The following is a 12,631-nucleotide window of genomic DNA, read 5'->3' on the forward strand; positions in this document are numbered from 1 at the left end:
CCTTTTGTGATACTAGTACATTGTGATTTAAATCAAATTTAATTTTTTTTTAAATTTAAAACCAGTAAACCACAATCTTCAAGCTCCTAACTACTGTATCTGTGGTAGAGGGTAAAGGATCGTCCTTAGGAAATGGATTCTTTAAATTGCCGGGCATTAGTTGGGTGTACCGGAGGAGGGTGTGTATTTGTTGGTTTAAGTTTTATATATATTTTCCATGAAAGAGCTACTATTCTCAAATTTCTGATAGAAACAAAGGTGACTGTATCATTGCATTTTCTGGGATGTGAAACACCATATTCAAGATGTTGTTCTCAGTGTACACACTAAGTTTGCACCTTGGTCTGTCCACAATCATCATTTTCAACTCTCTGCAAGTCATCAACTAACCATCACAAATGGGTTTCACATGCTTTCGTAGATACGTTTGACTTCTATCCTTACATATCTTATTTTCTGAGAAACCTGACTTGGAACTAATTTGGAGTGTTCCATTATCACTTGTCAAGCAATTTCATAAAGAATAGATGAGTGTTCATATCGGTTTATTGTCTCTACCATAAATACGGAAACATCCGACAAAAATCAGGTTTACTTTGATCTCTGAAGTAGAATCCTAGGTGCTTCTCTGTGTCGACAAATACTGCTCTAGACTACACCACGACTGTACAATCAACAAATCCCGAGGGGGTAAACGCCACAAGTTGTTCAGCAGATAAACTGTTTGGAAGAGAAAGGGATGGTGGGAGATGCTTATAAATTAAGACACACTTTTTAAAAGGGGGGGAGGCGCAGAGATGCAATCCTGAGTGATAAAACTGTTAAGAGGAAGTGCTTGCTATAAAAGCAAGATCGTGGTTTCTTTTGGGGAGAGAGTGCTGATCTATATAGACATGAGATTATATTGTAAAAATGATACTTTGGGATGATGAAAATGTTCTGTAATTAAATAGTGGCAATGGTTGTACAAACTTGTGAATATTTTAGAAACCACTGCATTGTATATTTTAAAAGGGTGGATTTTATGGTATGGTTTTTTTTAATTTTTTTTTTTATTATATTATGTTAGTCATCATACAGTACATCCCTGGTTTCTGATGTAAAGTTCGATGATTCATTAGTTGCGTATAACACCCAGTGCACCATGCAATACGTGCCCTCCTTACTACCCATCACCAGTCTATCCCATTCCCCCACCCCCCTCCCCTCTGAGGCCCTCAGTTTGTTTCTCAGAGTCCATAGTCTCTCATGCTTCACTTCCCCTTCTGATTACCCCCTTTCTTTATCCCTTTCTTCCCCTACCGATCATCCTAGTTCTTATGTTCCACAGATGAGAGAAATCATATGATAATTGTCTTTCTCTGCTTGACTTATTTCACTTAGCATTATCTCCTCCAGTGCCGTCCATGTTGCAGCAAATGTTGAGAACTCGTTCTTTCTGGTAGCTGAGTAATATTCCATTGTATATATGGACCACAATTTCTTAATCCAGTCATCTGTTGAAGGGCATCTCGGCTCCTTCCACGATTTAGCTAGGGTATGTTAATTATATTTCAATGAAAAAAAGAATGCTTTAAAAAAATGCTTTTGCTTAACAACTCCAGTTATGTAAACGGAAAAACCATCAAACAAAAATATAAGAGTATATATATATATATAGACCATTTGAATCAGGCAGCCTAGAGGAAGGACAGTAAGAGATGTGGTACAAGAGAGGTCAAAGTGTGTGTAACAGTAAGTGAAAAGTACATCAGGGTCATTAATCAAGATTTCCACATATTCAAAGTATACAATTGGGTTTTCATTTATATCCAAAGGAAACAATTTAGAATCCTCATTGGTCTAACCATTTTATTCTAAAAGTTGCTGAGTAAAATATTTTAACCTATTCAGGGTTTATTTCTCATAACCATTTGCTTGGGAAATAGAACACCTTTATGAATACAGAAGACAAACACTTAGAAGTTAGCATTTCAGCTAATACAAATGAACATCAGGAGGAAATCCAAAATGAGGGAGACTGGCTTACAAAGAGACGCCCTTCATTTGCTTATTGTTTTCATCCTGTTTTTCACAAAAGATTCTCTGAAGTTTACATGTTGTAAAACGATTGTGTATGGACTTCACATCACGCAAGGTAATGATATTTTATTATCTTTTTTAAGATTTTTATTTATTTGAGAGAGAGAGCGCGCGCGCACGAGTGCAAGCAGGGGGACAGCAGGCAGAGGGAGAAGCAGGCTCCCCGCTGAGCAGGGAGCCCGATGCAGGACTCTGGGATCCCAGGACTCTGGGATCATGACCTGAGCCGAAGGCAGACACTTAATCAACTAAGCCACCCAGGCGTCCCGCAAAGTAACGTTATTTTAAACAAGTACTTCAACTAAACCTAAATCAACATCAACAGACCCAAATCTATGCAGGACACATGTTTTATAGCTATGCTTCAGACTCAAGGCACTCTGGCTACCAACTTATTTTCGGACAGAATGAACTTATAGGGTCATGAAGTCAGAAGGCAGCAAGTTTCAGCTGCTAATTACCTGCACTCCCACCAGTGGCCTGAGGATAGCTACAACATGGCTTTCTGCCCAGCACAAATATATCACTCTTGGAAGAAAAGCTAGGGATTATATCACATAGTAGGCCCTTAGCAACTATTTTATTGAATAAATGTGTTGTAAGACAAGAAAAATCATTATCCATCATGGGTAGGATGAGACCAGGTCAAGATTGGTCAATTTCCCATTCTATCTCTTTACTTCATTTAAAAAAAAAAAAAAAAAAAAAAACCTGTCTCCTCCCACTTTCTATTAAACCGATCAGGCTTTCACACACACCCCTTCCCCAAAACTTCTCTTTTCAAGGTAACCAATGATTTTCATGTTGCTAAATTTAATGGACATTTCCCAGTCCTCATTTTACCCGAGCCATCAGCAGCATCTGATTCAACTGCTCACTTCCTCCTCCTTGAGATGCTTTCTCGACTTGGCTTCTAGGAAGTATCACTACCTATGACTTTCCCTCCTACCTCACTGGCCACCACTGCCCAGCCTCCTTTGCTTATTCCTCCTCTTCTTGACCTCATGTTGGGGCACCTGGAGCTGAGTCCTCAGACTTCTCCTCCATTAATGCTCTCCTCTAATCACATTTCAGTGATTTCATCTACTTTCATCACATTAAATACTTTTGACAACTTCCAACTTTCTATCTGGCACCTAGACCTCTGCCTTCACCTCCAAACTCATTAAAATGCCTATTTGATATCTCCATTAGGATGTTTAAAAGGCATCCCAGGGACACCCGGGTGGCTAAGTCAAGTTAAGCGTTTTCCTTCAGCTCAGGTTATAATCCCAGGGTCCTGGGATCAAGACCCAAATGGGGCTCCTTGCTTGGCAAGGCGCCTGCTTCTTCCTCTGCCTGCCGCTCCCCCTGCTTGTGCATGTGCTCTCTCTCTCTCTCTCTGACAAATAAATAAATAAAATCTTTAAAAAAATAAAAAATAAGTAAAAGGTATCACAAACTCAGTATGTCTAAAACCAAACTCATGATCCTCCCACCCACTGCGGCCTCTACTTCTTCCTCCCGTAGACTTTCCCGTCTTAGTCAATAGCAATAACATCCTTTTAGTCGCTCAGGACAAAAACTTAGAAGTATCCTTGACTCCTTTCCCTCATACTTCATATCCAATCAGTGAGCAAATTTTGGTTCCTCTGCCTTCAAAATACATCAAAAAATCTGACCACTTCTCATTACTTCCATAGCTACTACTCTAAGCCAACCATTTATTTTTTAGGAATTTTAAGTAGGCTCCATGCCCAATGTGGGGCTTGAACTCATGACCCTGAGATCAATAGTTGTATGTTCTACCGACTGAGCCAGCCAGGTGCCCCACGAACCATCTATTTTTTGTCTGGATTATTGCAATGACTTTCTAATAGGTTTCCCTGCTTATACACTTGCCTTACTGCAGTCTTTGCTCATCTCAACAGAGTAGCCCAAGTGATTCAGTTAAAATATGACTTCCTATCATTCCTTTATAGAAACTCTCCAATGGCTGCTTATCTCACTTACCGTAGCCATGAGGTCACGGGATATATATTTGACTCTTTTCTATCTTACTTTTTCTCTTATTATACCTCTACCCTCAACCTCCCATTTGTTCTGTTCCAGCCACAGAGGATTCCTTGTTATCCTCAGATATGCCAGGCATAGTCCTACCTCGGGATCTTCGTACCTACTGGTCCCTCTGCCTGGAATACTCTACTGCCAGTTAACTCATCTCCTTAAGTCCTTATTCAAATACCACCTTAGTGAGTCCTTCTCAGATCACCCTATTTAAAATTATACCTACCCAAAATATTCCTATCCCCTCTCCCCCCAATTTTTCTCCATATCACTCGATATCATCTATGGTATAATGTATTTTATTCATTTATTTTGTTTGACTCTACCCATGGCAGATATGCTACATTCACGGCTGTATCCCCACATCTAAAACACTTCCTGGCACTTCATAGACACTCAAAGACTGAATTATAAACTATTTTCGTTTCTTAAAAGCTACAAGTCCTTTACATTAAGAATTTTATACAATTTCCCAACCAGATAGTAAAGAAATATTGGAGAAAGTAAAATGTCTGTTTTAATAGGTATTCAACTGACCTTGAAATCAGTCAATTCTGTACTATTATTTTTTCATTGACTCAGACCACTTAATTAAAATAAGTTCAGTTGTGACACGCCATTGTCACTATTTTTAAATAAAAGCTACAATCATGATTTGCCTTCTCCAAATATACGTTCTCTCAGGTAGTCCATCCGAGCTTCCTTTGTTGACAATGCCATAGAGTTCCACTCAAAATGCGGGATCTGTAAAATAAGTCAGGTAGTTTGAATGAAAGTTTTAAAGCAACAACAAAAAGACATCAGGGAAGACTTGTAAGCACCACTGAGCTGAGCTGTAGGAACCTGTGAAATTAGTTTACATAAGCATAAACCATTTTTAGAAGCCAAGTTGGTCCTTCTTCCTGATCAAGCCCAGAGACCTACTTCTTCCTCACAGCTCCTTTTATCCTCCTGTTCCTACAATACCAACAGTAGACATTTTTTCCTATGTACCTTTCCAACATACAGACACTAGTCTTTTTCTCTTGTATTTCTACCCATCTCCACACTGCTCCCTCGTAAGATAATTTTAAAAAACCAATAGATCTTCTACAGACAATAAAATGATTTTTATTTACTATTCAAGAAAAAATGGAAGATGTTCTGTTTCAGAGATATTTTAATATAGCTTTTTTTAATATTAAAAAAGGTAATTCTAGAACTTTCACATTAAAAGGGAACACATACTGGATGGACCTAGAGGGTATAATGCAAAGTTAAGCAAGCCAGACAGAGAAAGACAAATACCATATGACTTCATTCATATGTGGTTAAGAAACAAAACAAATGAACAAAGAAAAAGAGAGACCAAAAAAACAGACTCTTAAATACAGAGAACAGACCTGTGGTTGTCGGTCGGGGTGGGGGGTGGGGTGTCACAGGAATGGGTGAAATAGATAAAGGGGATTAAGAGGTACAAAGTTCCACTTGCAAAATAAATAAGTCACAGAGATGGAAAGTGGAGCATAGGGAATATAGTCCATAAGATGGAAAAAATGTTTGGTGACAGATGATCATTATACTCAATCATGGTGAACACTGAGTAATGTAGAGATTGTTGAACCATCATGTTGTATACCTGAAACGCATATAACATACTCCAGTTTTTTAAAAAGGAAACACATGTACACCCAGTTCTCTGGGTTTTTTAGAGGCTGAATTACATGAGTATTTCATACCTGAATTACATGATAGCCCAAAATTTCCAACTGTCGTTTTTTCAGAGCAGATTTTCCTTTTAAGTGAGGGATGTTTCTACAAAAAGCTCTTGAATCCAAAAATTCCAGAGCAATCCTACAGGAGATAAAAAAATATTTACTTCTGAAATCAAAACAAGAAACAATAATTACAAGCCTTTCAGGAACAAAGCTGCATCTTTATAAATTAATTTATACAAAAGCCAAATGAATATAAATGAGTATGCTATTTTCTCATTAAATTAGTAATTGATGACAAGTAAGCCTATCCATTAGAATTTATACCAAATTATAGTAAAAATCTCCATGCTTTCATTCGTTTCCTTGTCCGATATACATTGATTATGCAACTACCATATGGAAGACACCGTGAGGGGTACGAATATAAAGAGACATAGCTTAGAGTCTAACAGAACATGTGATACATATTAAGCAACTATAATACAGTATAGGAAGAGGCTAAGTGCTACTGGATAAGTGGAGAGATAGGCGAGCTCCAAAGAAGACACTATTTGCTTCCACTGAGGACAATGAGAAGGTTAGCACTTTAGTTAGAGAGACTGCGAGGCACTGGACAGCAAAGGACAGACATGAAGGCTGAAAGCACAAGAAAAGCAAAGACTTTTGCTTTTCAGAGGCAGAATGCAGGAGATAAATGACGAGCAGATTCTCCTACAATCAATCCTTAATAACTGAGTTCATTAAATTATGCCATACTTCACGTTTACCTAACACAATCTGAAACTAAGAAATAAGTTACCTTTCAGCTCCTGGTGGCAGTCTTGATCCAGTTATTTGGGTATTTGATTCCCCGTTGGTTTCTGGCAGTTTTCCCAAAGTTATATTGTGGCTTCCATATGGAAGAGCTTTTTTTCTTTTATCCAAGATACACTCAAAATCTGTAAGTAGAGGAATCAACAGTATGAATTAAGTAAATTCTTACAGGTAGAAGTTTAAGATATATATTGTTTGTATACATAATCCAATATACATGTATACACACATATGAAAGAATGTATATCACCTCCCTAATTATCCAACTTGTGTTATAAGATCTGGTCCAATGGCACCTCACTTTGAAAATCAATCAATAAAACTCAACCAGCAAGTATTACTAAACTATATTCAGCATGGAGTTATATTTAGTGCTGGTATAGGCCAAATAACATTAAGAGTTTTACTTTAATCCTCTTAAATCTCTTGGTAGCATCTGGAAGAAGCTAACCCTACTCATCTGAAAGGCAAAGACTCACACACGTATCCTGTCTTTCCTGTATGAACTGTACAGAAGAGTAACTAAATAGTTGAGATGGGAAAGTTCTTTTTAGACAAATTCCAGCTAATGCAGAAGAAATGATAGATGTTGAATATCATTACTTTACCACCCCTAATGAATGATGGATTTAGACAATAATTTTAATGACTGATAAAATCTGTAGGTGAAAAACTGATAGGAGAACTTTCTAATGGATGAGCTGATGAATCTTTAACAGAAACAAGATGAGCAGCAGAATGTGTCCTCTGATATGGCACAGTAAGAAGTACACACCACCCATGAAATAGACTGGGCAAAACAAACTAACATACCCAACCTGAATCTAACCTGCATCTAATCAGGCCTCTAGATCTAAGGAGTGACGTACAGGAAAACAAGGGATGCAGGAGCACATTAAGAGATATAATAGAGGTATAAGTGAAAAGTCTAGAATGTGAAAAAAAAATTTTTTTTTCAATAAATAAATTGTAAGGGGAAAACAGAAAGGTAGAACTTAAAAAGGCCTATCAACCAAATGTAATGTCTGGATCCCATTTTAACAAATAAACAGTAAAAACATAAAAGACAATTGAGACATTCAAACATTGACAAGTTATGTGATATTAAGAAATTATTATGAACAGTGGTAGGGGTGATAATAATGGTACTGTAGTTATGTACCTTTTTAGATAAACATTTTAAGATGACATGTGTGATTTGCTTGAAAAAGATCAGCTGGGACTCTGGTGAGTGTTTTGATTAACTGTTGATGCTGGATGGGGGTTCATCATACTATTCTATTTTTTGTATATGTTTGAAATTTTTCTGTAATAAAAACAATTGTAGAAGTATTTAAACCAAGAGAAAAAAGAAAGGACAAATGAAAAAAGAAACAAATGAAAAGGAAAGAGTAGGTTTAATTGCTTTTGATGCATAAGGGAAACTGGGGCACTGAAGCAGCTTCAAGCTAATTATCAAACATGAAATATAGTTCTCTCATTGAGAGAATGAATTCTGGAGCTAGAATGCCTAGGTCAAATACCGGCTCCACCACTTGCCAACTATATAACCCTGGGCAAACAATAATGTCTTGGCCTCAATTTCCTTATCTATGAAATAGAATAACTTTTGTATCTGGTAGGGGCATAATAGGTTTGTTATACATAAAACACTTACAACAATGTCTAACACATAATAAACAATATGTAGGTATATTATTTACTATTGCTGTTGTTATATGAAATTACAGCACTGTTTGATGCACGTACCAACACAAAGCCCTTAGGATTAAATAAACCATCATTTACTCGATTCAACGAAATATGTATACAGTCACTAAAAGTAATGTATATTTCTAGGCACAGAAAAATATTTGCAATATGTAAACACAGCTACAAACATTACAGAATAAGCCATTTTTTTGTTTTAAACAAGTCAGTTACAAAACAGCAAAAGTAAACAATGGTTTATCATGGTAATTTCTTTTTTGTTATCTGTCCTTTCTGGTTTTTCTATAAGTAGGTATCCTGTGATTTTTTTTTTTAATGAGTGTTTTTTTTTAAAACCTTAAGCAATGCTGCTAATCCATAGTTATTAATCATACTATTATATTGTCTTAATTATACTATATCCATATACATACATATTGCCAATTAAATCTTTTTTTAATGATTTATATAAATTTCACATAAAAATAAGCCTCTTGACAACAGGAGGTACAAATATGAATTGGTAATACAATGGTCTTGGGACAGAGTAATCCTAGTTTCGGTACTAATTACATGTTATGCATGATTTGTTATGTGTGTTTTTTTTTCTTTTCTGTATTTTCCAAATGTTTTACATAGATATGACTATTTATAGTTTGAAAGAAACATTAACGAAAACAAAACAAAAAGAATAAAACAAAATAACAGGAATAAAGAGCTGGCCACAGTGCCTGTCACAAAGTTGGTGCATAATAATTTTAGATTATGAGATGGAATTATGGACCATTTTCATACTCATATTTTAGTGCATTTCCTTCTGTGGGCATTATTTTTACAGGAGTATATTTTAAAATATACATATATTTTAAATAGTACAGATTAACAGTATACAGATGGTCCCCAACCTATGATTTTTCAACTTTACAATGGTACAAAAGTGATAAGCATACAATAGAAACCACACTTCAGATTTTGAATTTGGATCTCTTTCGATGCTGGGCAGCAGTAGCGAGGATAAACAACTCAGAATGATTGTTTTTCACTTTCAGTACAGTTTTCAATAAATTACATGAGATATTCAACACCTTATTGTGAAACAAGCTTTGTGTTGGATGATTTTGCCCAACTGTAGGCTAATGTAAGTGTTCTGGGCACGGTTAAGGTGGGCTCGGCCAAGCTATGAAGTTCAGCCTGGTAGGTGTATTAAATGCATTTCTTTTTTTCTTTCTTTCTTTCTTTCCTTCTTTTCTTTCTTTCTTTCTTTTCTTTCTTTCTTTCTTTTGAGAGGGCATGTGTGCAAGAGCAGGTGTAAGAGGGGGATGGATGGGAGCAGAGGGAAGGGGTAAGAATCTCAAGCAGGCTCCATACCCAGCATGGAGCCCCAGGAGAAGCTCGATCTTGCAACACAGAGATCATGACACTTAGCTGACTGAGCCACCTAGGTGCCCCTAAATGCATTTTGACTTACAATATTTTCAACTTACGATGGGTTTATTGAAATATAACCCCATCATAAGTCAAGGAAGATCTAGATCAATCTTTTAAAACAAGCCTCTTACACAGAGTGCAAGTTGTCCCCCAATAGCTAATACTCCCCTTCATTTTTAATAATAGAATTCCTACTTCTTAGCTGGCTACATGGCCACCCAGAAAGAAAACATTTCCTAAACTCACGCATAACCCAGTGTGGCCACAGGGTATAATTTAAAATGGTATGTGCAACTTTAAGGAACTTTGCTTAAAGGGATACCCTTCCTTTTCCTTCCCTCCACCTTCTGCGTAGATTGTAGATGTGTTGGCTAAAGCGGAAGGAGCCATTTTGGACCATAAAGTGGAAGCTACCTACATGCTGAGGTTGTAGTTTATAATACAATAGAAGGATCGTGGGACGCCTGGGTGGCTTAGTCAGTTAAGCATCTGCCTTAGGCTCAGGTCATGATCCTGTAGTCCCGGGATCAAGTCCCACATCAGGATCCTTGCTCAGAGGGGAGCCTGCTTCTCCCTCTGCCTGCCAGTCCCCCTGCTTGTGCAGGCTCTCTCTCTCTGACAAGTAAATAAATAAAATCTTTAAAAAATAAAATAAAGTAGAAGGATCTTGATCTTCAAGTTTTGTGGAGCCGGCATCCCAGCCCTGGATACCCTTTGCATATGGGAGAAGGAAATAAACTTTGTTAAGTTCCTGTGATTTGTGGATTTTTGTCACTGAAAGACAAATGTAATCCTAACGTAAAACCAAACAACTAAGAAAATGTGTTTTGTAGTGCAGGATGAGGGTATAAATGACTAATATGGTTCAGTCTTCTGAAAACACAGTCTGGTCACATCCAGTTTCTTCCCATTTTGTCTTCACAAGGCAGCCCATTATTTCATTTTTTGACAAATCTTTCATAAAATTCTCCTTTTATTGACTTAAAATATGATTCCTTTAATTTTTACCATATTTTTATCCTTGAGATAGATATCTAATTCTTCTTTCACATAACAATCCTTCAAACATTCGAAGTTATGCTCACCACAACTTTTCCAGTTTTCAAATTAAACATTTCTAGCTTTTTTTGTAAAATAAAATTTATTGAGCACTCACTATTCCAAGGGCAGTGCTAAATGTTTTTCATACAATACATCAGTTAACCCTGTTAAGCAGGCATTATTATCCCCATTTACAGATGAAGAAACTAGGTTCAGGGGTTGAGGCGCTTGCTGAGGGATTGAAACCTATGCAGTCCCCGTCCTCTGTGGTTCTAAGACAGGGTTTCTAGACTCCTTTGTTTCCAGGCCCCATTTGTCACTGTCTCTCACAAAACGCAACACTCAAAAAAAGAATGCTAAGAAATGTCTGAAGACAGAATACAGTGGTACTACCAACTTTCTTATTATTATTAATAACATAGGTTAAAATAGTATTTGATTTTTGGCAATCTTTTATAGTATTATTTAATATCAGGCTTATAATCCTATACGACACCCTATATGTATGCAGATGTTTTCTAAACCTACATTTAGAAAGTTTATGTTAATTCTCTTAAAATTTCATCTTCTCCTTTAAGTCCACCACTTGAATTAAGTTTTTTTTTAAAAATCTTATGTTGCCATCCAATTTATCAGCTAGCCCACTAACTTTATGTCACCCACAACGAAATCAGAATGCTTTCTACAACTAGACCACTGAGAAGGTTAATGAGCTTAGAGTTGAGCACAAACCTACAGAAATCTTCATCCAGGTGGATAACCCAACCTCGTTTTTGACATAAAACAATGCAATGATGCTAAGTCATTTCCCTGACTTTAAGGTACTTAGTGGAGAGGAAAAAAACTTTTGAAGATCTAGAAATGTTCAGTGAATCTGAATCTGGGTTTTACTTAGAATTGGTGAAAGATTGGTAAAAAAAATTGTTTTAAAACAACAAAATATGCTGATGGTCATCAAAGTTGGCCCACGGATCTTGAGGAATCATTATGCTCTTCTTTCTATTTTGGTCTGTTTGGAAATTCCCATTTGATGAGATGATTCTACTTTAATTAGTTTAGTCTCTGAGGATACCTAATAACCTACCACAGACTTACCTATTCTGTGGTAATAAGGCGTAAGAACCGAGGCTCTTACACGATTGGTTCCTCCTAGCACCTCTGCTAACATTTCATAAATCCGCTGTTGTGTTCCAGTCACACTGCTGATATCTTTATGAAAATAAAAATAATTAGTTCACTTAAAATAAGTTAATCAGTTTCAAATGAAAATCAACCCAATTCTACAAATGGAAAAATAAAGATTAATATTTTCAACAAGAGTTTCGATATAAGACCACATGGAATGGTATTAAGTTCAGAATGATACAAGTTCTGTGCTACCAAAGAGGTTTAGTGTCTAAATATTAAGAAATTCTTATAACACAAATCTCACCTATAAAATGGTTCTATCAAACAGGTCACGGCACCTCGGTAACTCTGGTATCGTAGCTGGGCGTAACAAGGTGCTAGCTAATAATTCACTTTGGAATTAAATTATGCTGTCTGACCCAAAGACAACTCAAACCTTTATACTGTTGTTGACAGAAGCGGTCATGAAACCATGGAATCTGATACTCAGGGCACTCCAAGCAGACTGCTCTATTTAATTCCATAAGACGAAACTGGACCTTCATATTTAGAGATGAACATAAAACTGAAATCAAAAACAAAATATTAACAGACTTTGACAGGTTGGACCTAACAAAGACAATCCATTTTTTCACATTCATTTATCTCCATTATTTGTTAGTACTTTTATTCTCATATTATAAAATCATTTCATTTGCACACACATG

At 36.5% G+C, this 12,631-nt stretch overlaps 1 protein-coding gene across 1 annotated transcript in view; it reads right to left on the reverse strand.

The window, feature by feature from the left end:
- Positions 1 to 4,109: 4,109 nt before the first annotated feature.
- Positions 4,110 to 12,631, reverse strand: part of FASTKD1 (FAST kinase domains 1) — a 39,106-nt gene continuing 30,584 nt past the window's right edge. Inside the window, exons 11-15 of the mRNA XM_048213894.2 lie at positions 12,361 to 12,489; positions 11,892 to 12,005; positions 6,625 to 6,763; positions 5,847 to 5,961; positions 4,110 to 4,872 (exon numbers count right to left, since the gene is read on the reverse strand). Coding sequence (XP_048069851.2) covers positions 4,777 to 4,872; positions 5,847 to 5,961; positions 6,625 to 6,763; positions 11,892 to 12,005; positions 12,361 to 12,489 — 593 coding nt within the window. The 3' untranslated portion in view covers positions 4,110 to 4,776. The remainder of the gene's footprint in view (positions 4,873 to 5,846; positions 5,962 to 6,624; positions 6,764 to 11,891; positions 12,006 to 12,360; positions 12,490 to 12,631) is intronic.

Source organism: Ursus arctos, unplaced genomic scaffold (genome assembly GCF_023065955.2).
Source record: "Ursus arctos isolate Adak ecotype North America unplaced genomic scaffold, UrsArc2.0 scaffold_1, whole genome shotgun sequence".
Classification (NCBI taxonomy): domain Eukaryota; kingdom Metazoa; phylum Chordata; class Mammalia; order Carnivora; family Ursidae; genus Ursus; species Ursus arctos.